The sequence below is a fragment of the Anomaloglossus baeobatrachus genome, chromosome 2, assembly GCF_048569485.1.
Source record: "Anomaloglossus baeobatrachus isolate aAnoBae1 chromosome 2, aAnoBae1.hap1, whole genome shotgun sequence".
Classification (NCBI taxonomy): domain Eukaryota; kingdom Metazoa; phylum Chordata; class Amphibia; order Anura; family Aromobatidae; genus Anomaloglossus; species Anomaloglossus baeobatrachus.
In genome coordinates, this window is record NC_134354.1 from 93,325,136 (window position 1) to 93,352,129 (window position 26,994).

A 26,994-nucleotide genomic window follows, 5' to 3' on the forward strand; every position below is an offset into this window, starting at 1 on the left:
TCATCTTCTGTGACTGTGGGGACAGCAGTCACACATGCTTTTTCACGATGAACTTCCACCCCTTTACCCGTAAGCGGGAGTGTGATTGCCAGTTCGTGACTTGTTTTCTAAGTGGAAACAGATGGTATTGTTGAGCTGTCAGACATCGAGAGAACCACCATTGGATGAAGGCAACATTATATCCACGCCTGCACCTTTGTGAATGATTGGCTGGACTACCTTCAGTTAATTATTGTGTTCCACAAATGGAAAGGAGTGTAGAACGCAAATGTGTTGTACCTTGCTTGGCAGCAAAGGAACACTAACTTAATGTTCCAGACAATTTTAGGATGGCAGAAAAAGTGTCAGCTCCTTGGGCAAATTAAATAGCGTGGCAAAAGTGGGCAGGTGGGTACAGTGGCCGTGTTCTGTGTGTACCAGGACAGTAAAGCAAGCCTCACTTTCTATCCCTCCTAATGGTGAAATGCAGCAAAGAATTCCATGAGCTTGCTATAAAAATAGCGTTGCAAAATGTGCAGGAGGGTGTTATGCAGAGGTGTTAGAAATAGCTTGGCACCATTGGGGCACAAATGGAGTACAACAGCCACTTTTTGGATGCCACTAACTGTTAGCATTTTTTGCTATTATTATAGCTTATTAAAAACAGAGCAGGAGTGTGCAATGCAGTGGTGCTGCAAATAGCTTTGCACCAGTGGGACACTAATGGAAGTCCAACAGCTACTTTTAGGATGCCACTAAGTTTACTCAGTGTTTGCTAGTATAATGGCTTAGTAACAATGAGTTTGAGTGTGCAATGCAGTGGTGCTGCAAATAGATTTACACTAGTGGGAAACTAATGGAAGTCCAACAGCCACTTTTAGGATGCCACTAAGTTTACTCAGTGTTTGCTAGTATAATGGCTTAGTAACAATGAGTTTAAGTGTGCAATGCAGAGGTGCTGCAAATAGATTTGCACTAGTGGGACACTAATGGAAGTCCAACAGCCACTTTTAGGATGCCACTAAGTTTACTCAGTGTTTGCTAGTATAATGACTTAGTAACAATGAGCTTGAGTATGCAAAGGGCAGGAGGGTACAGTGGCAGGGTTGTGGGTCTGGGTAGAGGAAAGGAAGCCTCACTTTCTATCCCTCCTAATGGGGAAATGCAGCGAGGAAGTCCCTGACCTTAGCTACACAGACGCTGTTATCTTCTGTAGCTGTTAAAATCTGTTTTCACGGACCTGATTGTCACCTATGGCTCTGAGCCTGCTGTTATTAGCCCTTACAAGGGCTAATAGAAACTTCTATCCCAATTCTGTAAAGCGCTGTGTGTAGAGCGTACACAGCAGTATCGGAGACAGGAGCTATGCCAGCGGTGACTGACACCCAGACGCAGAAGGCAGATAATGGCGTCCAGACGGGCAGATGCCCGTATTTATAATGCAGGGACATGTGACATGGACATCCTATCACACATGCCGTTGCTTCTCTGGCTAAAAGTCCATTTATCTGTGTGTGTGTCTGGGATTGGCTGACATGCTGGCCCGCCCCACTACACGCGCGCGCTTAGGGAAGGAAGACAAGGAAAAAAAAAAAAAATGGCGATCATCATTATCCCAGCAGCAGTGATCTGAATGGGCTGTTCCCGCACACTATACGCTGAAATTTCATAATAGTAGGAGTCACAGAGTGACTTACACTATTACAGCGGAAAGCCAGCTAGGAATTAGCTTGGCTTTTTGCTGCTAGAACCGTTCTCGAACGTAACTAGAACTATCGAGCTTTAGCAAAAATTTCGAGTTCTTGTTCGATCTAGAACAGCCCCCAAATCACTCGAACCGCGAACTGGAGAACCACGAACCGCGAACCGCGCTCAACTCTAGTTACCATCCTTCTAGACCTTGAGACGAGCCACATTCAGCTCTGAGAGAGATTTGCAAGCCACATTCAGCTTCTGCCCCTCACTGTAGTGACACCCAGAGCCTCTCATTACACGTATAATGACAGCCAAAGCTTTTCAAAAGAAATCACACTAAGTTCCATACTCAAATTAGATCTGCTCTTCTTTTTTGGGGCAACTCACAAAAGTCACCATCTGGAGACCTGCCCTTCACAGCTGTTTGCTAGACCAGATTCTAATGCACCAATCTGGAAGACGGTCATGAGCTACACATCACAGGCCTGCAAGCCACGTGTGGCTCCCGAGTTACAGGTTGGTGACCACTGCATTGACAAATCCCTTATAAGCGTCAAAGGCCGTCTGTTATTTATTCCAATTAATCCCCTCCAAGCGTGACAAATATGGTGCCAAATTATACAAAATTTACTAGAGCACAACATGGTACATGTGCACCTTTCTCATTTATGAAGGTAAGTGTGATGCCCTGGACCCCAGGGGTCACGGAATAACATCACATACACACACACACCCCTCCCCTGGTCAGGAACACCCGTCAAACAAAACCCTTGTTGCCTCCCTCCAGGTTCTGATGTCCACACCAGGTGAGGTGGAGCCAGGCGGTTGGCCCCACCCACCGAGGAGTTCACAGGCCTGGAGGCGGGAAAAGCAGTCAGTTGAGTTGAGTGGAGTTGAGTGGAGTTGAGGAGTTGAAGTGGAGACTGTGTGTGTCTGGGTCGGAGCCCAGGCACCATCAGCAAGGTCGGCAGACGGTGGTGACCGTCTGCAGGCGTTAGTGGAAGTCTGCGGAACGGTAGGACCAGGGTCGGGCGGTGGCCCGCCGGTACCGAACCGGGGAGCAGATTGAAGCTAAGCACCAAGGCAGGGTACTCAGACCCCGACTAGGCTCGGAAGCCGCCGTAACGGTCAAATTCTTTGATTGCGATCTGGACCCCAGGGGTTCATTCCCACCCAAGTCCCATCAGAAAGTAACAGCCCAACCCGTCCGGATAAGAGCCAACGCCAATGGCCAGAGATCCAAGGTCCAGCGCCTGCGGGCAAAACGGGCTCTCCCGACACGTACAAGCCGGGGAGCGGACCACCTGTGTGAATCCATAGTGGTCAAACACTTACAAACAGGTGCAGGGAAAGACCCATCCGGGGAAAGTGAAGACACCGCAGCCGACTGCGGGCCCCGTCCATCCAGCCGTTTGGTTTACCAGAGACTCTGTCATTGACTACCTGAGTGAGTACACCAGTGCCATCCGGCACAGCGCTACACCACTGCCCCGCATCCGCACTGCCTCCCCGCATCGGCACCTGCACCTATCCCTTACTCACCAACCCAACCGGGGCCCCGGGACCAACAGCCCCTACCCATGGAGGGGCCAACACCTCAGCTGCTCCCCGCCATCGCTCCCAGGAACCCCTGTCACCAGCAGCGGTGGTGCCCACCATCACCACAACCCGGTGGGTGGCGTCACAACCGACATCCCACCACCAAACCTCCCCTTTTCACTCGTGGGCGAGGAGGCGCTGATCGAGCCCCCGGGTCCAGCCCCGTACTCGAGCCACTGAGGAGCAGAAGCACCGGACCCGAGTGCCAGTGATTCCCAGGCGAGCGGCGTTCCCAACCCCTCCGCCCGCGACATAGGTACCACCAAATAAACCCTCCAAACTACCCCCAGAAAAATTAGCATCCCTGGAAAAAAATTGTTTAGTAGTACACCAAATTATATTTCTGAACATTGAAAAACTAGTGAAAAATGTTCAGTGTTTTTTTTAGAACGCACAAAAAAGATTCATAAAAATGAGAGAAAATAATGCAAATTGTGATTTTTCAAATTTGTGTTGCTTCAACTGCATACAAAATGGTGCAATAAAACTGCTTACTGCCTCCCTAGATAAGACATTAGAGGATAGAATTTACAAAAAATGACGTTTGTGGGAGTTTTCTCTTGTTCTTCAACCACACAGGTCTGCAAATATGGCAATCTATTTCAAATAGAGTCTAATTTGTGTTCCAACATTCAAATATTGCTCTTTCCGTTCCGAGCCCTCCCATTTGTCCAAACAGAACTTTCTGACTACATGTGGGGTATTGCCGCGTTCATTAGAAACTGGGTAACAAATTGTGAATCCCCATTTTTGGTGTTACTGTGCCGCCCCAGCAGCGTTCGAACCGCTCGGATCCGGGGCTCACTGAGGCTCGAGGGTCTCCGGACCCGGGGGCTTGCGGCCACTACAAATAAAAAAGGAGGGCTATTTACAGGGGAGAGATAGTTCGTGACACCACCCGTGGTGTGTGGTAATGGGGACTACCGCCGCTGCCGATGGAAGTACCCGGGGGAGATAAAATGGGGGCAGCCAGATGACGTTTCCCTCCACGGGTAGGGAAGGCTCAGAGACTCGGGATTTTGGGCTGCAGGGTAGCACAGGTCTTGGTAGTAGCAGTGGAGGACCATGTACTCACTCAGACAGCATCTGTGATGAAAAGCAGACTCTGACAACAAGGTAAACCAAGTCTCTGGGTGCCACTGCCCTCTTGGGGGAGCTCGTCCGGTTATACGAGCCCTACAGTACTGCCTGATGGTTCAGAGCCTGCCTCCGTGAATAAATTTAGAAGTGTTCAGGTGGCCCGTAGGCATAAAGCTGTCCGGAACCCGTTCCCTACTATTGGCAGTGGAGCTGTGCTCTTAAGAGCTCACACTTGGGATTTCTGTGGGCTGCATTTCTTGGAAAGCCCTATCCCCCTCATTGAGCTAGTGCCCCTGATCTCTGAGCTTCGTGGGGGCAGTCCATAAAGTCACTATCCTCCGCAGGTTAATTGGGCCCAGACCACCGTCTGCAACCCAACCCTTCACTCAACTTCCCTGGGAGCTCAAACCCCCAGTTTTCCCTTAGAGAGCTATTACTTCCCTTCCTCTCACTTTGCTCCCCTCAAGCCGACTGACTTGTCACCTACCACTAGTCTGTGTGATCCCTAGGTGGGCGGCCCTATTCCAGCTCAGCAGCCCACTGGAGTGTCTGACAGGGTGTGATGTGAAGTGTCATTGTGATTTTAGATGCTGATGGAAGCAGTACTATAGGTTGGGAACCCAGAACCAAGAGGGGTTTAGTCCTGCACTAAGGGTAAAGAGCGTGTAGTACCCTGTCACGCCCTGACTAGTCCAGGGGCATCACATTACCTCTTACAAAAGTAAGAAATTTAGAGTTAACGCAATATTTGTGTGGAAAAAAAGGAAAAATGTCAATATCATGACCTAATGTTGACAAATTCTGTGTAGTGCCTGTGGATCAAAATGCACGCTATGCCCATAAATGCTATCCTTGATGAGTCTAGTTTTAATAATGGGGTCACTTGGGGGGGGTTTCTGCTGTTTGGGCACCTTAGGGGCTTTGCAAATGCAACATAGTGCTCACAATCTATTTCAACCAAATTTGTGTTCCAAAATTCCAATATTGCTCCTTCCCTTCTGAGCCTGGCTGTGTATCCAAACAGAAGCCTCAGAAGAAACTGCGTAATAAATTTTGGGGTCTATTTTGATGTGCTATGTCTTGTAAAAGTGTAAAAAAAAATTATTTTTTATTCCACTTTGTATTAAATCCTGTGAAGCACCAGGAGGGTTAAAACATTGCTTGACAGCAGTTTTGAGGTATTTGAGGGGTGCAGGTTTTAAAAATTGTATCACATTTGGGGAGTTTCCAATACATAGGCCTCTCAAAGGCCATTTAAGTTTGAATAGGTCCCTAAACAAATGGGTCTGGTTAATAAAAATAAATAAATAAATTAGAAATTGGTGCTGAAATTTTAACACTTTCAACAACCTGACAAAATAAAATGACGTTTGAAAAAAAGATACAAATGTAAATAGACATATGGGAAATTAAATGTATTAATTATTTTGTACAGCATGACTAACTGGTTTAAGAAAATAAAAATTGAAAGTTTAAAAATTACAAAATGGAAAAAAATGCAGCCAAAATACTGATATTTTCACAAATAAACTCAAAATATATCGACATAAATTTACCACTATCATAAAGAACAAGTGTCGAGAAAAAATATATTCCAAATCAATAATTCCATCACCTGTGAAATACTGAGGAAATCCTGAAAACATGCACTGTTAGTGGGCCTTGAGGACTGGAGTTGGGGAACACTGCTTTAGAACACTCAGTCATTGGACCTTTCCTATCCTTTTCCTGAGTCCATTAAAATCTGCCTTTATAAAGTCCAACCTTAAAATTTGAGTCGTCACAGGTCTTCCTCCTCTTGTCATCCAAAATTCAAGAGCAACATGATCACTGTCTCCTAAATTCCCAGCCACCTTTAGTTCCTCAACCATTTCCCCCTTGGATGGTTTGAACATGATTTTTCTTCATCAATGGAGTCTTGCGTGGTGAGTGTGCATACAGACCATGGAGTAGGAGTGCATTACTTATTGTTTTCTTTGAAACAATTATACCTGCTGAATCCAGGTTTTTCTGTAGTTCTCCACAGGTGGTCTTTGCCTCTTGTACAATTCTTCTGATAATTCTTTTCACTCCTCTATCTGAAATCTTGTGTGGAGCACCGGGTCATGGCTGGGTTATAGTGAAATGATGTTCCTTCCACTTCAAGATTATGGCCCCAACAGTGCTGACTGTAATCTTCAGTAGTTTAGAAATTCTTCTGTAACCAATGCCGTCAGTATGTTTTGCAACAATAAGGTTGTGAAGGTCTTGAACAGCTTACTGGTTTTACCTATCATGATATGTTTCTTGTGTGGCACCTTGGTAATTAGACAAGTTTTTATAAGCCATCAGAAATGATGGGCGAGCACTAAAATACTCAGGTTCTACAGTAGTTACTTTAGTCGATCAGGTCAGATGCTCTGAAAGGGCTCAACTCAAATAAAGAGTGTTATGGAAGTCAATAATTGGGCAGTTCGGCTCTCTACCCACATAAAGCCAGCCATATGCGGAGCACTTCCAGGGGGAGGGAGGACAGAGTTTTTAGATACATATTTATTTAGAAAATTGGTGACGTGTTCAATACTTATTTCACCCGCTTTAGTATCAGAACCTGAGTAATCTTATAACGCAGTTTATTGGCATTATTCCATTAGGAGACTCCCTTTTCTGAATACAAAATGTATAATGATCTGGAATTAAAAGGGCAGTCAAAAACCAAACAATCTAATCACTTTTCTAATATATGTCAATTAAAAATTCCCTGCAGTTCCCTTTTTGCTCTAACTTCCTTGTTGCTTTTTTTTTTTCCTTTATTTCCTATAACTTTTTTGTTTGAGAATCCCCAATGCCTGCTTGGACACTGAAACAGGATAGCTTCACGCAACGTGATAATACATATGTGGAGTGTAGACTCTTTATGAACTTTCCCCAAGAGCTCAGAGATCTAATGCACCAACACAACGAGGGGGATAGGGCTTTCCAGCTTATGCGGCCCACTGAAATCCCAAGTGTCAGTCATCGAGAGCACAGCTCCTCTATCCAAAGATAGGAAGCGGGACCCCGACAGCTTCAGGCCGAGGGGTCACTTAGAACTTCTAAAAGACAGTGCATTGAGGCAGGCTCCAGACCATTAGCAATACCAACGGGAACGGAGTCCCGGACATGCTCCCCTCAAGCGTCAGTGGTACCCAGAGACTTGGTTTACTCCTGTGTCAGAGTCTGCTTTAGAGTCGCATCAACACCAACACGGCCTGAGGGAGTATGCTGCCCTTCCCTGCGTCCAACCTGCATCACGCTCCCCTACACCTTATCATCCCGAGTCCAGGGACCTTCCCTACCCGTAGAAGGAACGTCATCTGGCCGCCTCACTCCATCTTACCCGGGTACTCCCAGCTGCTGAACTCCTCTTACTGGGAACCACGGGTGGCATCACGAACTCCTACCCCCTGTAAATACCCCCCCTTTACATTTCAGAGGCCGCAAGCCCCCGGGTCCGGAGAATGTCGAGCCACAGCAACCCTGGATCAGAGTGGTTCGATAGCTGCAGGTGCGTCACACATTTAATTTGGCCATTGAAATAAGGGTTACAAGGGAGTGACATGATGGATCATAGATGAAGCTGTGATCTTGCCTGAGCTATAACTGGATGACATCAGAACTGCAAATAATTACAACTCTCATTTTAAAGCAGAAGGGCCAACAGGAAAGTACAGAAAATGGAGGAAGAGGCTCTGTGAGCCTCATCTTATCTGTGGTTGTAGATGACCCCAGGAAGATGTTACGCTCGCAAAAGTGCGCATGTGGTAAATAAGGTAAAATATGCTCCTGGACAAAGCTTTTCTTGCGAAACGCACATCGAGTCGGTTGGGACCTGGCCCTTACGTGTGACTCGCTGGACTGGTAATTACATTGAAAAACTAGTGTAAAAAAATTGTAAGTGTGTTTCTTAGAATGTACAAAAAAAATAATAAAAATGAGTGAAAAAAATGCAAATTGTAATTTTTCAAATTTGTGTTCCAACAACTACATAAACAATGGGGCTATCAAACTGCTCACTGCTCCCTAGATAAATACATTACAGGGTATAAATTACAAACATAGACATTTGTGGCAGTTTTCTGTTGTTCTTGAACCACACAGACTCTGCAAATATGGCCATCTATTCCAAATAACTATTACTGATTAATACAGTTGTTAGCCGCATGGGGTCATCCCCATTAACGGATGGGGATGAGGACGTGCTACTGATGGTGCACGCATGGAGGTAGGAGAAACTGTGCCTGCTGCGTGACTACAACGAAAAGGATCAGCCACCAGACCTACCTTACTGTCCCACTTTGCGGGGGGGGGGGGGGGGACAACACTCCTGAAGTCCAAACAGTGCTAACAGGTTGTCGGTTGGATGGCAGATGATTTTTTTTTTTTAAATTGTCCTAGAATTTAATCAGAGTCTCTCCTCTCCGTCTCTTGATGTCTTGCTGCATGTATAATCCCTCCTTGGGATTCTAGATAGTTCTTCTACTGAGTGCATAGGCTGTACAAAGGTAGGAGTCTGAATCTTTTTACAATTGACACAAAATGTAGTCAGAGGCCTCCTCTCTATCTCTTGCTGTGTGTATTACAATCCGTCCTGTGAATTCTAGCTAGGTCTTGCACTGAGTACAAAGTCTTTGGAAGTTTCGGAAGTCATATTCTTTGTAAAATTGCATCAGAATTGAATCACAGTCTCTCCTCTACATCTCTTACTGGGTATATTACAGTCCCTCCTTCTAATTTTTGGCAGCCCTTGCACTTAGTGCATAGTCTTTGTGAGTGTAGCAGTCCCACTACCCACTTTTATGTCTAATTCAGGGTGTATCAGAGGCCCTCTTTCCTTCTCTTTTTGGAAGTTCTTGCATAGTCCGCATAGGCTTTGTGAGTTTCAGAGTCCCTCTATCATAAAGTAAACCGGATGTATCTGACCATGTCATACACACCATATGCCCAGGTAAGGGTAAGGTAAGGTATCCTCCAACTGTGACACCAAGTCGCCTGTGACATCGCTGTCACTCGGGCGTCTTGCTGTCACAGTTGGAGGATCCAGCGGTGGCCACGAATTACCTTAGTGACAGCTGAGCAGATCGCGCAGCTCTCTTCAGTAGCTTTGTGGAGCTGACAGGAGTGGCGGTGTCTGCTGCAGCTCCTGACACCTTCATGTAGCAGAGCTGGATGCGATGCTGGACCTCCGTGGATTACGCTGGACATGGAGGGGTTTTTCGGGCTTAATAAAGTGGTGAACGAGGGTATTTGTTAGTGCTTTTTATTGCAAATAAAGGATTTTTCAGGTGTGTGTGTGTTTATTTACTGTAACTTACAGATTAATCATGGAAAGTATCTCGGGGAGACGCCGGACATGATTAATCTAGGATTTAATGGCAGCTATGGGCTGCCATTAACTCCTTATTACCCCAATTGACAACGCACCAGGGCAAATCGGGAAGAGCCGGGTACAGTCCCAGAACTGTCGCATATAATGTATGCGGCAATTGTGGGTGGCTGCTGACTGATATTGTTAGGCTGGGGGGCTCCCCATAACGTGGGGCTCCCCATCCTGAAAATACCAGCCTTCAGCCGTATGGCTTTATCTGGCTGGTATTAAAATGGGGGGGGGAACAGCAAGCCGTTTTTTTTAATTATTTATTTATTTTACTGCATAGTATAGACACGCTCACCGGCTGCTGTGATTGGGTGCAGTGAGACAGCTATCACTCAGCGTGGGGGCGTGTCTGACTGCAACCAATCACAGGCACCTGTGTGCATGGAAAGCAGGGAATACGAGATTGGTTAATGAGCGGCCGGCATTTTCAAAGTAATTGTTGCCGCGTATTCTCTGCACAGCTGTTCCTCGCCACGCTGGTGATCGGGGATTGGTAAGTAGGAGCCGGGGGAAGAAAAAGACCGAGCGCCAATGTAAGTATGACTGAGAACAGCAGAAAATAAGGTAAGTAGACTGACTTTAATAATAAAAATAAAAAAAAAAATAGATCGCTCATTTAAAAACGCACACGGACGAAACGTGCTGAATACGGACATACTCTGTGTGCAGGCACGGACCCATAGACTATAGCGGATCTGTGCCTGCATGCTGCCAGCAAAAAACGGACATGTCGTCCGTGTAGAAAAACGTACACACGTACTTACCACACGGACACACGTTCCGTGTGATTTTACGTGTGTGTACCATCTACCATAGAGTAACATTTGTGTCCGTGTCTCCGTGTCTCCGGTACGTGCAAAAATGTACCAAACACGTACTGGAAACACGGATGTGTGTTGCAGGCCTATGTAAAGTTTAGTCTTTAACAAATGAAATGCGGCACTATGGGGTTGAGATCAGGTGATGACTCCTGCGTTAATTTGGCTTTATGTTTTGGGTTATTGTCCATCTGTATTATGAAATGGAGACCAATCAGTTTGGCTGCATTTGGCTGGATTTGAGCGCACAATACGTCTCTGAAAACCCCAGAATTCTTCCGGCTGATTCTGTCCTGTGTCACATCATCAATAAACACTAAGGATCCAGTGCTACTGGCAGCCATGCATGCCTGGCCATCACACTGCCTCCGCCGAGTGTTACAGATAATGAGGTATGCTTTGGATCATGACCTGTACCATGCCTTCACCATACTTTTTTCTTTCCATCATTCTGGTAGAGGTTTATCTTGGTTACATCTGTCCAAAGAATGTTCTTCCAGGACTGTACTGTTTTTTTAAGGTTTTGTTTTTTTTTAGCAAAGACCAATCTAACCTTCTTATTCTAGAAGCTTATGAGTGGCTGCACTGTGCAGTGAACCCTCTGTATTTTCTGTCATGCAGTCTTTTCTTTATGGTAGATTCAGATTTTTATATGCCTACAATCTGGAGAGTGTTTGTTACGGGGGGCTGTCTGATAATAACTGAAAGGAGTATCAGACAGTCAGGGTCCACCGTGCAAAGACTTTGCTGCAGACTATGGCAGAGTGCAATACCTCTGTTAACTCACAGAAGGATATAATAAGTAAGTAAAGCAATTCCTCCCTTACTTGGAGGGTGTGTGGAATGATCTCTGTTAATAATCACAGAGACAAAGGCAATGTGTGCGAAATGGCACCTACCTAGGTCCGCTCTTCTAGTGGTGCAAAAGAGACGAACAGCAGCGTAAGCCGCACAAAGCTCCTACCTGCGTTCGCTCCACTAGTGTGCGAGGACACGAACCACTAGATATGGCACCTGCCTAGGTCCGCTCTTCTAGTGGTGCAAAAGAGACGAACAGCAGCGTAAGCCGCACAAAGCTCCTACCTCTGTTCGCTCCCCTAGTGTGCGAGGATACGAACAACTGCCAGACGCAGTATAAGGAACGTTACCCTAGCGGCAACGTCCACCTACGAGTAGAATCACAAGGCCCAGCCAGACCATGTGCCTCAGGCACCTGCCTATGTCCGCTCCCCTAAGAGAAAAGGATACGGACAGCAGCCGAAGCTGTAAGGTATAAGATCGCTACCCTGCCGGTAGCGCTCACCTAGCATAGACAGAGGAATGCCTAGAGGAACGCGCACAGAGCGTCTACTCATATGCATGAACCAAGAGGACTGAGCACCATGCGGCGTGTGTCAGGGTCTTATATAGACTCTGTGCCTCATCCAAGATGGAGGACACCAGAGCCAATCCACTGCCAGAACGACAGGAGTGACGTCATGCTGGCCTATCACCGAGCAAGACGTCACAAGCACATGACCAGCGACCAATCGGCATAGAAGGTGTCAGAGACATGTGACCTCGTGTCAGCGATGATGTCACCCGCACATGTGCAATGGCTCCAAGATTGGACTTAGTCTCCGGCGCTCGCACATGTGCAGTAGCAAGAAATCTGGACTTAGTCTCCAGCGCTCGCACATGTGCAGTAGCAAGAAATCTGGACTTAGTCTCCAGCGCTCGCACATGTGCAGTAGCAAGAAATCTGGACATAGTCTCCAGTGCTCGCAGCAACCGTAACAGTACCTCCCCCTCAAGGGCCCCCCTCCCGGCGACGCAGGTAATCGGCAACTAAGTCGGGAGCATGGACAGCCTCCTCAGGCTCCCAAGAGCGATGTTCCGGGCCATAGCCCTCCCAATCTATCAAGAAGAACCTGCGCCCTCTAACCATCTTAGAACCAACTATGGCTCGTACCTCATAGCTAGAGCGAGAGGAATCAGAGGCAGGAGAGTGCACTTCACGAGCGTGAGGTAAAATAGCCGGCTTTAGCAGTGAGACATGGAATTTGTCATGAATCCTAAGATGGACAGGTAACTTCAATTGATAGACTACAGGATTTACCTGTCGAAGAACCTCATAAGGACCCAGGAAGCGAGGAGCAAATTTGACAGAGCTCACTCTAAGTCTCACGTGTTTTGCAGAGAGCCACACAAAGTCCCCTGGAGAAAAGACAGGAGCCGGGCGACGAAACCGATCGGACACCGTCTTCATACGGTCCTTAGCTGCTTGGATCGACTCTTGAGTCCGATCCCAAACCTCTCTGGCATTAGTTGCCCAGTCGGCCACAAGAGGAGGAGGTGCAGCAGTGGGAAACGGTACTGGTACCCTAGGGTGTTGCCCATTATTGAGTACGAACGGTGTCTGCCCAGTGGCCTCAGCCAGCGAATTGTTAAGGGCAAATTCTGCCCAGGGTAGGAGGGAGGACCAGTTATCGTGGTTCTCAGCAACAAAGTGTCGAAGGTATATAATCATAGATTGATTGGTACGTTCAACCAAACCATTAGTCTCCGGATGGTATGCCGAAGAGAGATTCAACTCAATTTGCAGAAGGCTACAAAGATCTCGCCAGAAACGGGAAGTAAATTGCGGGCCTCTATCACAAATGATACGATCTGGCATCCCGTGAAGCCTAAAGACATGCTTGAGGAATAGTTTGGCTAGTACCCTGGAAGATGGGATTCTCGATAACGGTACGAGATGAACCATCCGGGAGAAATGGTCCGTAATGACCCACACAAATCTATGTCCCTGTGAACATGGAAGATCACCCACAAAGTCCATGCCTACCACCTCCCATGGTCTATCTGGCACTGGTAAAGGATGCAAGAGACCAGCCGGTCTCTGCCGTAATGGACGGTTGCGAGCACACGAGTAGCAGGAACCGACATATCTCTTGACGTGGCTGGCTAAGTGTGGCCACCAATACCACCTCTCCAGTAACTCTCGTGTCCGCCTAATACCAAAATGCCCACCCACCTTTGAGGTGTGGGCCCATGACAGTATATCATTCTGTCGATCAGGCGGAACAAAGGTCTTGCCCGGTGGGATTTGGTCTAACGTCACAGGGGAGAGCATATGAAAAACCCTGGAGGGAAGGATAAGACGAGGTTCGTCAATCTCTTCCTGGGTAGAAAGCATAGAGCGAGACAGGGCGTCTGCCTTGTTATTCTTACTCCCAGACAGATAGTTGATGGAGAAGTGAAAGCGGGAGAAAAACAAGGACCAGCGGGCTTGGCGAGGATTCAGACGCTGAGCGGTTTGTAAGTACGTCAGATTCTTATGGTCTGTATAGACCTGGAAAGGATGTTTCGCTCCTTCCAGCAAGTGACGCCACTCCTCCAAGGCTAATCTCAAGGCGAGCAGTTCCCTATCCCCAATGGTATAGTTTCTCTCTGCCGGTGAAAAGGTTTTAGCAAAGAAGAAACACGGCCTTTTTCTACCTGCACCGTTCTTTTGATACAAGACCGCACCAGCACCCACTGAAGAGGCATCAACCTCTAAGAGGAAGGGCTTATTCTCATCGGGTCTTTGAAGAATGGGAGCAGTTGAAAAGTGTCTTTTTACTGCCTCAAAAGCCTGAGATGTCTCAGTAGACCAGGCTTTGGGATTAGCACCTTTCTTAGTCAAGGCCACCAAAGTAGAAAAATGGGGTATGAACTGCCTGTAATAATTTATGAATCCTAAGAAGCGTTGCACCGCCTTCAAGGAATGAGGTTCGGACCATTGCAGGACAGCAGAGAGCTTCGCAGGATCCATAGCCAGACCCTCTTGTGAGATAATGTAACCCAAAAAAGGCAATGAGGACTGCTCGAATACACATTTCTCGAGTTTAGCAAACAATGAGTGCTCCCTTAAACGGGAAAGGACACGAACGACATCCTGACGATGAGTCTCCAGATCAGGAGAAAAAATCAGGATGTCGTCCAGATACACCACTACTGAGGATAACAGTAAATCCCTGAAAACATCGTTTACGAAGTCCTGAAATACTGCGGGTGCATTACATAACCCAAAAGGCATGACGAGGTATTCATAGTGACCGTCTCGGGTGTTAAAAGCGGTCTTCCATTCGTCACCCTTTCGAATTCGTACCAAGTTATACGCACCCCGCAGATCCAACTTCGTAAAAACTTGAGCTCCTCTCAGTCTGTCAAAGAGCTCCGAAATTAAAGGTAATGGGTATTTGTTCTTTATTGTGATTGCGTTGAGACCCCTGTAATCTATGCAGGGACGCAAATCACCCTCTTTCTTCCGAACAAAGAAAAACCCAGCTCCCGCGGGAGAGACAGACTTACGAATGAACCCCTTCTCTAAACTCTCTCTTATATAGGTCGACATGGCCTCCGACTCAGGTATCGACAGGGGGTAAACCCTGCCTTTAGGTGGAACCGAACCTGGGATAAGGTCTATGGCACAGTCATACGGCCTATGGGGTGGAAGAACCTCAGCACCCTGTTTGGAGAACACGTCAGCGAAATCCAAATAGGGTGTAGCTATGGGAGAGAGATCAGTTGATGCAACCGCAACGACCTTAGGTGGTAAGGGAAGACATCGGGACTGACATTTCGAACCCCAACTAATAATGCTGTCAGACTCCCAGTCAATGTGAGGAGCATGAGTCCGAAGCCATGGAAGACCCAGAAGGACGTCGTCTATACCCTCAGGCAAAACAAGAAAAGAAATCTCCTCTATGTGACCCTGAGACAGGGAAAGGCGCAAGGGAACTGTCCTCAATGTAATGGAGTCAGACAACATAGTTCCATTAACAACACGGACAGGAATAGGCGCCTCTAACATGATAGAGGGAATATTGTGTCCCTTTACAAATCCTGAGGACACAAAAATCCCGTCAGCTCCGGAATCCACAAAAGCCATAATAGGCCATGTATTCTCAGATAACGAGAGCTGACCTGGGATACAACACTTAGAGGGTGCAGAAGATGTCTCTAGTAACCCCCCTCTAATGGTTACTAGGCCAGGGAGTTTCCCTGACGACTAGGACACTTGTTGGCATAGTGCCCAGCCTGACGACATACGTAACATATAGGAGGACCAGACTTGCGTAGTCTGGAGGACGTATGACCTAACTCCATAGGAGTGGGAGATGTTTCAGATGCTGAGGAAGATGGTAGTGGACCCTCAACAACTGGAATAGCCCGATGCTTAGGGCGTGAGGAAGAGACCTCGAGTCTACGTTCCTTATGGCGTACATCGATCCTCGTTGCTACTGTGATCAAGTCCTCCAGAGAAGCAGGGACCTCACGAGTAGCAAGGGCATCCTTGACATAGCCTGCCAACCCTCTCCAGAAGATAGGAATCAACACCTTCTCTGGCCAATCTAGTTCTGCCACCAGAGTTCTAAAAGCAATGGCATAAGAACTAGTGGATAACGAACCCTGAGATAGATCTAACAGTCTCAGGGCCGCATCATGGGTAACCTGCGGACCCATGAATACAGCCTTAAGAGCATCAAGAAAGTCTTGATGTCTCAGAGTAACCACATCAAAGCGCTCCCATAGGGGAGTCGCCCATTCTAAGGCTTTGTCCTGAAGTAAGGAGATGATAAAGCCTACTCTGGACCTCTCCGTAGAGAAGCGAGAAGAGTTGACCTCTAGGTGTATCTGACACTGACTAATGAAACCACGACATGATCTGGCATCGCCAGAATATCTGTTTGGCAGAGCAAGTCGAGGATCATGTGCAGATGTCACCATGGTCTGAGGTTTATCCTCTATACTCTTGAGCCGTGACTCAAGTACTTGTATGTAACGGTGTAACTGCTGATATTCTGCCATAACTGCCAGACCCTTGGCTCAGTCCTAATGTTACGGGGGGCTGTCTGATAATAACTGAAAGGAGTATCAGACAGTCAGGGTCCACCGTGCAAAGACTTTGCTGCAGACTATGGCAGAGTGCAATACCTCTGTTAACTCACAGAAGGATATAATAAGTAAGTAAAGCAATTCCTCCCTTACTTGGAGGGTGTGTGGAATGATCTCTGTTAATAATCACAGAGACAAAGGCAATGTGTGCGAAATGGCACCTACCTAGGTCCGCTCTTCTAGTGGTGCAAAAGAGACGAACAGCAGCGTAAGCCGCACAAAGCTCCTACCTGCGTTCGCTCCACTAGTGTGCGAGGACACGAACCACTAGATATGGCACCTGCCTAGGTCCGCTCTTCTAGTGGTGCAAAAGAGACGAACAGCAGCGTAAGCCGCACAAAGCTCCTACCTCTGTTCGCTCCCCTAGTGTGCGAGGATACGAACAACTGCCAGACGCAGTATAAGGAACGTTACCCTAGCGGCAACGTCCACCTACGAGTAGAATCACAAGGCCCAGCCAGACCATGTGCCTCAGGCACCTGCCTATGTCCGCTCCCCTAAGAGAAAAGGATACGGACAGCAGCCGAAGCTGTAAGGTATAAGAACGCTACCCTGCCGGTAGCGCTCACCTAGCATAGACAGAGGAATGCCTAGAGGAACTCGCACAGAGCGTCTACTCATATGCATGAACCAAGAGGACTGAGCACCATGCGGCGTGTGTCAGGGTCTTATATAGACTCTGTGCCTCATCCAAGATGGAGGACACCAGAGCCAATCCGCTGCCAGAACGACAGGAGTGACGTCATGCTGGCCTATCACCGAGCAAGACGTCACAAGCACATGACCAGCGACCAATCGGCATAGAAGGTGTCAGAGACATGTGACCTCGTGTCAGCGATGATGTCACCCGCACATGTGCAATGGCTCCAAGATTGGACTTAGTCTCCGGCGCTCGCACATGTGCAGTAGCAAGAAATCTGGACTTAGTCTCCAGCGCTCGCACATGTGCAGTAGCAAGAAATCTGGACTTAGTCTCCAGCGTTCGCACATGTGCAGTAGCAAGAAATCTGGACATAGTCTCCAGTGCTCGCAGCAACCGTAACAGTGTTGTTCACTTGGTTGGATGTTGTGAAGGGGTTTTTCTTCACCATCATAATTATTCTGCGATCATCCAGCAGTATTGTCTTCTGTGGATATCCAGGTTTTTTTGCATTGTTGAGATCACTATTGTTTTCTCTATTTCTTTCTCAGAATGTACCAAACTGTAGATTTAGACACTTCTAATATTGTAGCAATTTCTCAGATTTTTTTTTCTGTTTTTGCTGATGATGGATGGCTTGTTTTACTTACATGGAAAGCTCTTTTACTGCATGTTTACTGCTCAGCAACAACTTCAAAATGCACGCACCCAGGGGCAGAACGATCGCGGTTGCAGGGGTCGCCTTCCGACCGACCCTGGGGATTGCACATTCAATTGTATTGGCATCACGGATGCCAATACAATTGAAAAAAATGACGAGTGAGCATCATGCTTCCTCTCTCATCATTCTCCCGCTGTGTCTGCGCTCTGACGTGTCAGCACAGCGGACTGCGATGATGACATCACTACTGCAAACTGTGCTGAGATGTGCCGAGCAGCAGAACAGTGGACATACTGAGGGGACCGGAGCAGCGGGGGCACAAGGAGAAGTGAGTATGTATTTATTCATGGCAGACAGATGACTAAGGGGTGCATTAAATGATATGGGAGTTCTATGCTACAATATGGAAGAATATGGGAGCTGCATAATGCTTTATGGGGGCTGCATGAAACTTTATGGGGGCTGCATGATTATTTTGAGGGGGCTACATGATACTATATGGGGGTTAAATAATACTATATCGAGGACTACGGGGGTGCATTGAACTATATGCAGGCGTTTGGGGGGTGCATTATACTACATGGAGGTATATGGGGGTTGCATTATAATATATGGAGGGCCATAGGGGTGCTTTATACTATCTGGAGGACTATGGGAAATGTATTATACTATATGGAGGACTATGGGGAGTGTATTATAATATATGGAGAACTATGAGATGCATTATATGATATGAAGGACTATGGGGGATGCATTATAATATATGGAATACTATGGGGGCTGCATTATTATATATGAAGGCCTAGGGGGGTGCATTATAATACTAGATATTATATCAGGATAAAGGAGTATGGGAAAGCTGGGTGCTGAGGTTAAGAGCCAAGTGTTAGCATAATTATCCTGTAGCACGAGGAGGGTGGGGACGAGGAGGGGGCCAGGTCAAAATTTTGCACTTGGGTGCCATTGCAAGTGCCATACCTCAAATCAACTCCAGGCCTTTTATGTGCTTAATTGAGAACAAAACATCAAAGGCATTGCCCACACCGGCCCATGAACCAGACTGAGAGTCAAATGTGCAATTACTTTTGGGCCCATTAAAACCAGGGGGGCACATGTAAAGGAGCGGAAACTCCTAAACCCTTCATTTAATTTTAATGTGGATACCCTCAAATGAAATCTAAAAGTCAGAACTTTATGTCCATGTCCATTATATACCTATAACTTGAATATGTTTCAGTAACCAGGTAAAAAAAAACAACATTTGTGTCAGTATCCAAATATATTTATGGACCTAAATGTATGTCATCACATTCATTTAGTTTTTTTGTTTTTATTTCACTCCTTTGTTACTCGATTCATTTGTTCAGATTCTTGATGACATTAAAATGGGAAAACTGTTCTTAAATGAGTCTTCTTGGTATGATTGATTTACTTGATAAAAACCTGGCATTTAATGGGGGTGTGTAGACTTTTTATATCAGTGTAGAGTCCAGGCTATTTTGCTCACTGAAGAATATCTAATCTGAATTCGAATGTTCTGAAATATAAAGTCTCTATGGTAAATACCTGTAAAAATGGACATCATTTATCAAAACTGACCCAAAATAAATAACTTTTTAAATAAATATACATTTTTAACATATCCATTCTTATCAATATTTTACATTATTTAAAATAAGTGATAAATTGTGTAAACGCAAAAAGAAAAGCTGTCAAAATATAAATTAATATTAATTAAGGGTTTTGTATTGAAAAGGTTTTATTTTGGTGTGACATTAGCTTTTTAGAAATTATACAGAAACTTTACAACTGTTAATAAACTCAGGCCTATAAGCCAGGCTCATGATGTCACTGGCCCATCGTTGCTGTCATTTCAACTTTGGCTTTGGTCCCTTTGTGATGTCACTTGACCTTTGGCTTTGGTTCCGCTGTGATGTCACTTGACCTTTGGCTTTGGCCCCTCTGTCATGTCATGTGATCATTAGAATAGGATGATGTCACAATTGCCTTTGTGATGTCACGGAATCAATAAAATGTCTCTGCAGCCTGAATATTATCCAGTTGTTTTCATCACTTAGTGGGTGAGGGCAATTTTTCTTGCGCTTGGCAAATTTTGGTTTGATATAAAATATTTGACTGAAAAGCAGAAGGCCTGTCATGGGAGCAGTTCTAGACTACATCCGGGAGCGCCCTAGAGGTGGACAGGACCTTCCTCAGCCCAAAACGACATCTATGGAGCTGAATAATAGGAAGAGAAAGGGAGAGAGACTTGGTAAGGTCTCAAGAAAGAGGAGAATAGAAGCATCAGAGGGTGAACAAGAGGGCACCAATCAAAACATGATCAAAGCTTCAAAAATACCTGGAAGCCCGATACAGGAGAGTATCATGAAAAAGAAAAAAAAGGAAAAAGATGGCATCATTATCAAAGCTTCAAAAAGACCTGGAAGCCGGATACCAGAGAGTATCATGAAAAAGAAAAAAAAGGAAAAAGATGGCATCATTATCAAAGCTTCAAAAAGACCTGGAAGCCCGATACCAGAGAGTATCATGAAAAAGAAAAAAAAGGAAAAAGATGGCATCATTATCAAAGCTTCAAAAAGACCTGGAAGCCCGATACCAGAGAGTATCATGAAAAAGAAAAAAATGGAAAAAGCGATGGGGGACAAAGCTGTGGATGGACCCAGTGTTTACCCCAATACTGACACTGAGCAGCTCTCAGGTGAGTACAGATCTAAGACACAGAGACCCAATATCCCAAATTTAGTCAATGACAGGATTTTTCGTAGTAACCCACTTATTATAATTACAGTCTTGTTTCTCTTTGGTACCCCCCTATATTTTTGTACCCATCTGTAGGAGGCCACTTTGGCATTAGCTAGGTCTATTATTTTCTTACTGCAGAAATACAATGGGCTCCAGAAATGGTATTTCTATGAAGCCCCCTATAGCCTATTGTCTGTATGCCATCTCCCTCTGGGGATAGTGGTCAGATGGAGAAGCAAAATACATAGACACATGGTGTGTACATCAAAGTGTCTCTCTGGGGGCCAAACCTGTTATCCCCCCTTTATTATAGTAAGAGCAGGTTTTAGAAAATAACCAATAAGTATTTAACAAGACATAGAATATAAGCCAATCATAATACATGAAAGATAAAACAATCTTAATACAATATAGCATAATATAATATAATCACATTTTTAATAATGAATTACATCATTTATATCAAAAAGCATGTAATTTATTGTTAATGGTGAGACACTTCCCTATAATATATTTTTTGATTATAGTCTGCTGGTTTGGTTCTGCAGTGGTTATCTTTTTGCGTAATGCTGTGGTTCATTGTTCCAAAAAACTTAATTAGAGCAGAGGTTATGATATATAATAAAAAGTAAAAATTAAGACAAATCAAATAAAGAGTGAAAGTTGAGATTTATGTAAGAAGTCCGATAATGTAACAAAATGGAGATTGTGTTGCATGAACTATTATATTTACATACAGATATTGGCTTTCTGTCACATCTTATTTCTCCCTTCCCCACCAGGTATAACACCAGCTGAATCTCCCATCATTGTGACGGGAGTGGAGAGCTTCACCTTCCATAAAATTCTTGGAGAGGGCTCATATGGTAAAGTAAGTATTAGACATTGTGGTGACATCTTCCTCATTTGTCTGATGTGGAGCAGTAATATGACTCTAGGAGCATCACTGCTTCACATCTTCTCATCACATCTCATGGCAGCTCAGGCCATTCCTCCAGTTCTAACTCTCTGTATCCTCCAGGTCATGTTGGCCACACATCAGGCCTGCCAAAAACAACTGGCAGTGAAGATGGTGAAGAAGAGGCTCCTAGTCAAGGACTCAAGAGACGATGTCCTGATAGAGCGACAGGTCCTGGAGATGATTAGGAAGAGTCCATTCATTTCTCGGGCTTTTGCCACCTTCCAGTCCCAGGTAAGAGGCTCATAATCCAACATTTCTGAGTCATCGATGTATTAATTAAATTTATCTACTCTATGTGCCAATTTGTCTGCAATGTTCTTCTAGGTCACAGTCATAGTATTTGTTAAAAGAATGTGTCTTAGAAGAACATTGATTAAAACCAGTGCAACCAGTGCCTCATATCGACAATATTTCATTTACCCTCATTATTTCCTCTGTTTTACACAGGACTATGTTTTCTACGCCATGGAATATCTCAGTGGAGGAGACCTTAGAGGCTTCATGACAACTTATGCCCCTATTCCCATTCCAGCCATCAGGTAAGATATAATTTCATATATTAGATGAAGATAATGGTTGTCAGGGATATTCGGCTTTATGTCATTATCACTCTCTTAGTTTAGTGGATGAAATATTGGATTTTGATGGATTTCTTTTTTTCTCATCAGATTTATTGCAGCTGAGCTGATCTGTGGGCTGCAGTTTCTCCACAGCAGAGGCATTATACACAGGTAAGTACGGCACACCTTCTATGTAGACCTGGTATGAATAGTCTTATACCCTCATCCTAATGCCCTCTGTAGACACTTTTCATCTCAGGCCACAATGGGGTCTTCCGCCAATATAATAAATATGTTATTATCTCTTTTTTTCTACCAGAGATATAAAATCAGACAACATTTTACTGGACAACAATGGTCATTTGAAGATTGCTGATTTTGGTCTTGCCGTGATGAACATCTTTGGCAATGCAAAAACGACAGGATGGGCCGGGACGCTTAAATATATGGCTCCTGAGGTGAGGAATCATTTACATGTCCCTGAGTTATCTCAATACAAGACTGGACATCTCCATGTGTTCCGCTGTCTGGTCAATATTCTTATTGTCTGCTTTATGTCTTCACAGATTCTTTTAGAGAAGCCATACAACACAGCAGTGGACTGGTTCTCTGCTGGTGTTGTGATATATGAGATGGCTACTGGCAGATATCCATTCAGTGAAGATGAAATTGAGGAGAACATCGAGAAGGCACTGATCAATGATGATCCTGCCTTCCCAAAAGAACTGGACCCCCAAGTCAAAGCCGTCATAAAGGGGGTGAGTATAAAGGCACAACTCAGTAATAAAGTTTTTGAATACTATGAAAAACACAACAATAAAAAGGATAACGACTGAAGGCTGAATAAATGTCTTCATTGTATGTTCCCAGCTCTTGGATAAGTCACCAAAGAGTCGGCAGAAATTCGTGGACAACATTAAAGATCATCCATTCTTTACGGAGATCAACTGGACAGAAATAGAGGGCGGCAAAGCATCTCCACCATTCCACCTACCACCTGTAAGTATATGACCCAGAGAAGATGGTGACAGCAGTACATATCTGTTGTGTGACTTCTTTATAAACACTGATTCTTGAATATTTTGTCCACAGCCACCAGTGATGACATCAGATGCAATGAAAGATGTCCTTTCTTTCTCCGAAGCCACTAAACCACGAATGGCTAAAAAAAATCAAAATCTTTTCTGTGGATTCACATTTGCTGATGATGGATGGAAGGTTGTAAAGCAGATGCAGAAAGCTAAAACACCTAATCGGAGACCTAAAACACCCCATCACAGGTGAGTCATTGTAAATGGGACTGGGATAGGGGTCATGAAACCCCATCTTGTCCCATGAGAATCAGTTAGCACAGTGTAGTGAGGAAAACTCTTAAGGGTGCTTTACATGGTGCGATATCGCTAATGATTTATCGTTGGGGTCACAGTGTTTGTGATACACATCCGGCGTCGTTAGCGACATCGCAGCGTGTAACACGTACGAGCGACCTTCAACGATTGCAAAAGTGGTTAAAATCATTGGTTTTGGAGAGATCGTCCAAACACCAAATATCGTTGTCAGGTGAGTAACGAGGTTGTTTGTCATTCCTGCGGCATCACACATCGCTATGTGTGACACCACAGGAATGACAAACAACTCCTTACCTGTATCCACCAGCAATGCGGAAGGAAGGAGGTGGGTGGTAGGTTATGTGCCGCTCATCTCCGCTCCTCCGCTTCTATTGGCCAGCCGCTTAGTGACGCCGCAGTGACGTCGCTATGACGCCGAACGCACGTCCCCTTTGAGGGAGGGATTGTTCGGCGGTCACAGCGACGTCGCTGCCAAGGTATGTGCGTGTGACGCTGACTTAGCAATAATTTTTCCTACGGCAGCGATCAACAAATGTCGCACGAGTGACGGGGGTAGGTGCTAACGCTCGCGACATTGCTAGCAATCGCTAGCGATGTTGCAGCGTGTAAAGCACCCTTTAGTGTTGCTTACAGTTTGCTGATTGCCCATAGGGCCAAACCTGGAGGTGTTTTCCCATTAAGATAATCCCATTTCATGTGTCCCATTAATATGTAAAAGTTATTTCTAACCTAGTATCTCTTTTTGTGAAGGTCGCCTACCACAGAATCTGGAGGAGGATAAGATGGTGGAAATAAAGAGCTCTGGAGACATGCCCCAGCAGAGCTTCTAATGGAAATGATGTGCACCAGAAAAAGCCAACGAGTCTTAGAGTGCACTCCTGACTACTTGTCAGTCCTGGCTCCTAATCAATCAACACTAGGAGTGTCCTGAGGGCCGTGACCTGCAGTGTAACATGCAGCCATATCCACTCCTTCCTATTGAAGGATGGGGGTGTTGCTACATTCTGGTGCTCTGCAGTGTCCAAATACAAGAAGAAGATGAAGACCATGAAAATCCTACCAGGAGTCAGTAAAATGACCGTGGACCAGAACTTCTAGATGGCATGTTGCCTTGTGCCCCCAGGGAAGGACAGTTATCCATAGGCCATGGTTCCCTAGAGGTTTCCCCCACAGGGGGTTTTTCCTCTCCTGAGTGCCGATGGATAAACACAACATAAAAACAATGGCAACTTGTCATCTTCTGCCCTAGGTGGATCTCCTACTACAACCACTAGTGGCATAGAGGAACCTAAGAGGACTTTTACAAGCAATAAACAGGACAATTCACCATCATGTGCTAGTAATAGTTTCAATTTATATCTTATGTATAAGTATTTTTTCTATTTACCCTTAAAGAGAACAGGGTGTAATGTATTAACTTTTATTCACATCAGGGCTGAACTCCTGGTCACTATGGGTCACTGCTTTACTCTTCCTTCCAATAATTTGGATACATTTCCCCTATGATTGTGTTTTTTCACTAAAATCTCAGCCAGGGAGTAACACCTCAATATAAATCTCCCTTCAGTCTCTAGATTTCTGAAAGATTCAGTCGTTCTTTCCTAAGGTAACACTTCCACTGACTTCCAGGCGTACGGACCTGGCAACTGTTTCCTGTTTGAAGCAATGGTTTAATGTTTCTTTAACCCCTTACCAACCAGCAATGCGCATTAAAATGGCGGTCACTCAGGAAATAGGGAATAAGGAAATTGTGCCCCCAGAGCTGCAAAATCTCCAGGATTTCAACTACCAGGAATAACAGAGAACCTGGAGAACACGAACGAGACCAGTTACATAACGGTGATCCTGTGCCTCTCTCTTCTCTCCTTGTAGTTGTTCTGGGAGATAAGAGGGATACAAGTGCTGTCCTGTCAGTGAAGTTAGAATCAAGTTCAAGATCAAATCAATGAACCCTACCCCAATCTCCTGATCATCACCCCCAGATCATCACCCCAACACCATTCCCCGTGTCATCCCCCTAATCAGATTGCATTTTAATTTTTATTTATTTTTTTTTATCTTTTGATTTTTTCTTTCTTTCTTTACTAATAGCTGGGTTAGGGTTTAGTGTTCTGGGTTTTATAAAATTTATACAACAAAAGTATAATAAAAGAAAAATAATAAAATACAACTAAAAAAATACCAGTCTTAGATTAGGTTTAGGTTTACTAGTGTTAGGTTTGCTTTTAGGTTTTATTCTTTTAATGTTAGGCAAGTATATAAAATACAATAGTGGCCCTCAGAATGCTTACTATGGAGCAGGCGTATACGCTGCTTTGCTACGGCAGTTCCGGGACAGATACAGAATTTGCCTCTAAAGCAGAACTGTTTTGAAACAGTGACAACTCGGCTTCCTCCACAGGATCCCACAGCCTGATGGTAGCAGAGTCAGTCGTCACTGCTGAAACGTCAGTGGCAGGGCCAAGTTCTGCAGTCCCCTCTTCATAGAGCTATCCTGATCAGTCCTTTTCCCCACAAATTCCCCAGTTTCCAGCAGCCTATGGTACAAAAGTTGACGTCACTAATTTTACCTCCTTTGATTTTTTCAAAATTTTTTCTCCAATGTCTCTGAAATAGAAAATAATAGGGGTATTAGCCTCAACATGAATTTATTGAAAAAACAACAACAAAAACCACATACTCTGCTCCTACTGGGCAACAAAATCTGTCCTCAGTACCCTTTTATTTACAGCTGTAATGACCCTATCCCGTTATGAAGTCCTAATGAATTTTCCTCATTTTAGGGACAATTCCCAAGTTCTCTAAGAAATGACTCTGATTAGGATTGCCTTAGTAAATCGAGACCCCTAATTTATTTTTAAATTCCTATACCCCTCAGCACAATGTTTCCATTGAAGCAGAGGTTACCATTAGAGATGAGAGAACCGGTCGCGGTTCGGCTCGAGTTCGGTTCGCCGAACGGAGGTCTCGTTCGAGTTCGGTTCGGCGAACCGGTTCGGCGAACCCCTCGAACCGCATAGGAAACAATGGCAGGCAATCACAAACACATAAAAACACCTAGAAAACACCCTCAAAGGTGTTCAAAAGGTGACAAACAACTCACAACACAACAAAAACACATGGGAAAGTGACAAGGACATATACTCATGCGAAAACAAAAGAGCTGGACAAGGAAAAAGAGGAGGAGACACAGATATATGAGTATATGCAAGGAAACATCGATGCCATTACTGTGCAACTTGAGCCCTGCTCATTGTAGGCTTCCAATCTGGATAAATTGCCTGAGCTTGCCACGTACGCCTTGGGGATCTTGTCGTGTCCTGCAGCCCGCGCTCTCTCGGAACCTGTCTTCAGTGCTGCTGGGGGTCTGCTGGCAGATAAGCACATGCGTCTGTCCACTGACAATGTTGGCATGGCTCTCAGAGGACTTTTCTTCCCCGGAGTCATCCAGGGGAGGCGAAAGGCACGCGTATTTTTGAGAGTTCTTCATGCAAAGCATCTTTTTCATTTTGAAAAGGGGGATCAACTGATGCCAGTCAAGTGGGGTGTGTGTGGCCCAATTAGTGGAAACGAGG

At 45.3% G+C, this 26,994-nt stretch overlaps 1 protein-coding gene across 1 annotated transcript; it reads left to right on the forward strand.

Annotated features, from left to right (window-relative positions):
- The first annotated feature begins 22,443 nt into the window (after positions 1-22,443).
- On the forward strand, positions 22,444-24,751 carry LOC142283564 (protein kinase C theta type-like). Its single transcript, XM_075333130.1, has 5 exons — positions 22,444-22,528; positions 22,637-22,828; positions 22,941-23,069; positions 23,163-23,350; positions 24,170-24,751. The coding sequence occupies exons 1-5, from the start codon at positions 22,463-22,465 to the stop codon at positions 24,198-24,200; spliced, it is 606 nt and encodes a 201-aa protein (XP_075189245.1). The 5' UTR covers positions 22,444-22,462; the 3' UTR covers positions 24,201-24,751.
- Positions 24,752-26,994: the final 2,243 nt, after the last annotated feature.

Excerpts from the sequence above, each read along its gene's own strand:
- LOC142283564 (XM_075333130.1), top strand. The coding sequence starts at position 22,463 with ATGAACATCTTTGGCAATGCAAAAACGACAGGATGGGCCGGGACGCTT. Across the intron at positions 23,070-23,162 it reads CACCATTCCACCTACCACCT|CCACCAGTGATGACATCAGA; the intron begins GTAAGTATATGA and ends TTTTGTCCACAG. Across the intron at positions 23,351-24,169 it reads CCTAAAACACCCCATCACAG|GTCGCCTACCACAGAATCTG; the intron begins GTGAGTCATTGT and ends CTTTTTGTGAAG.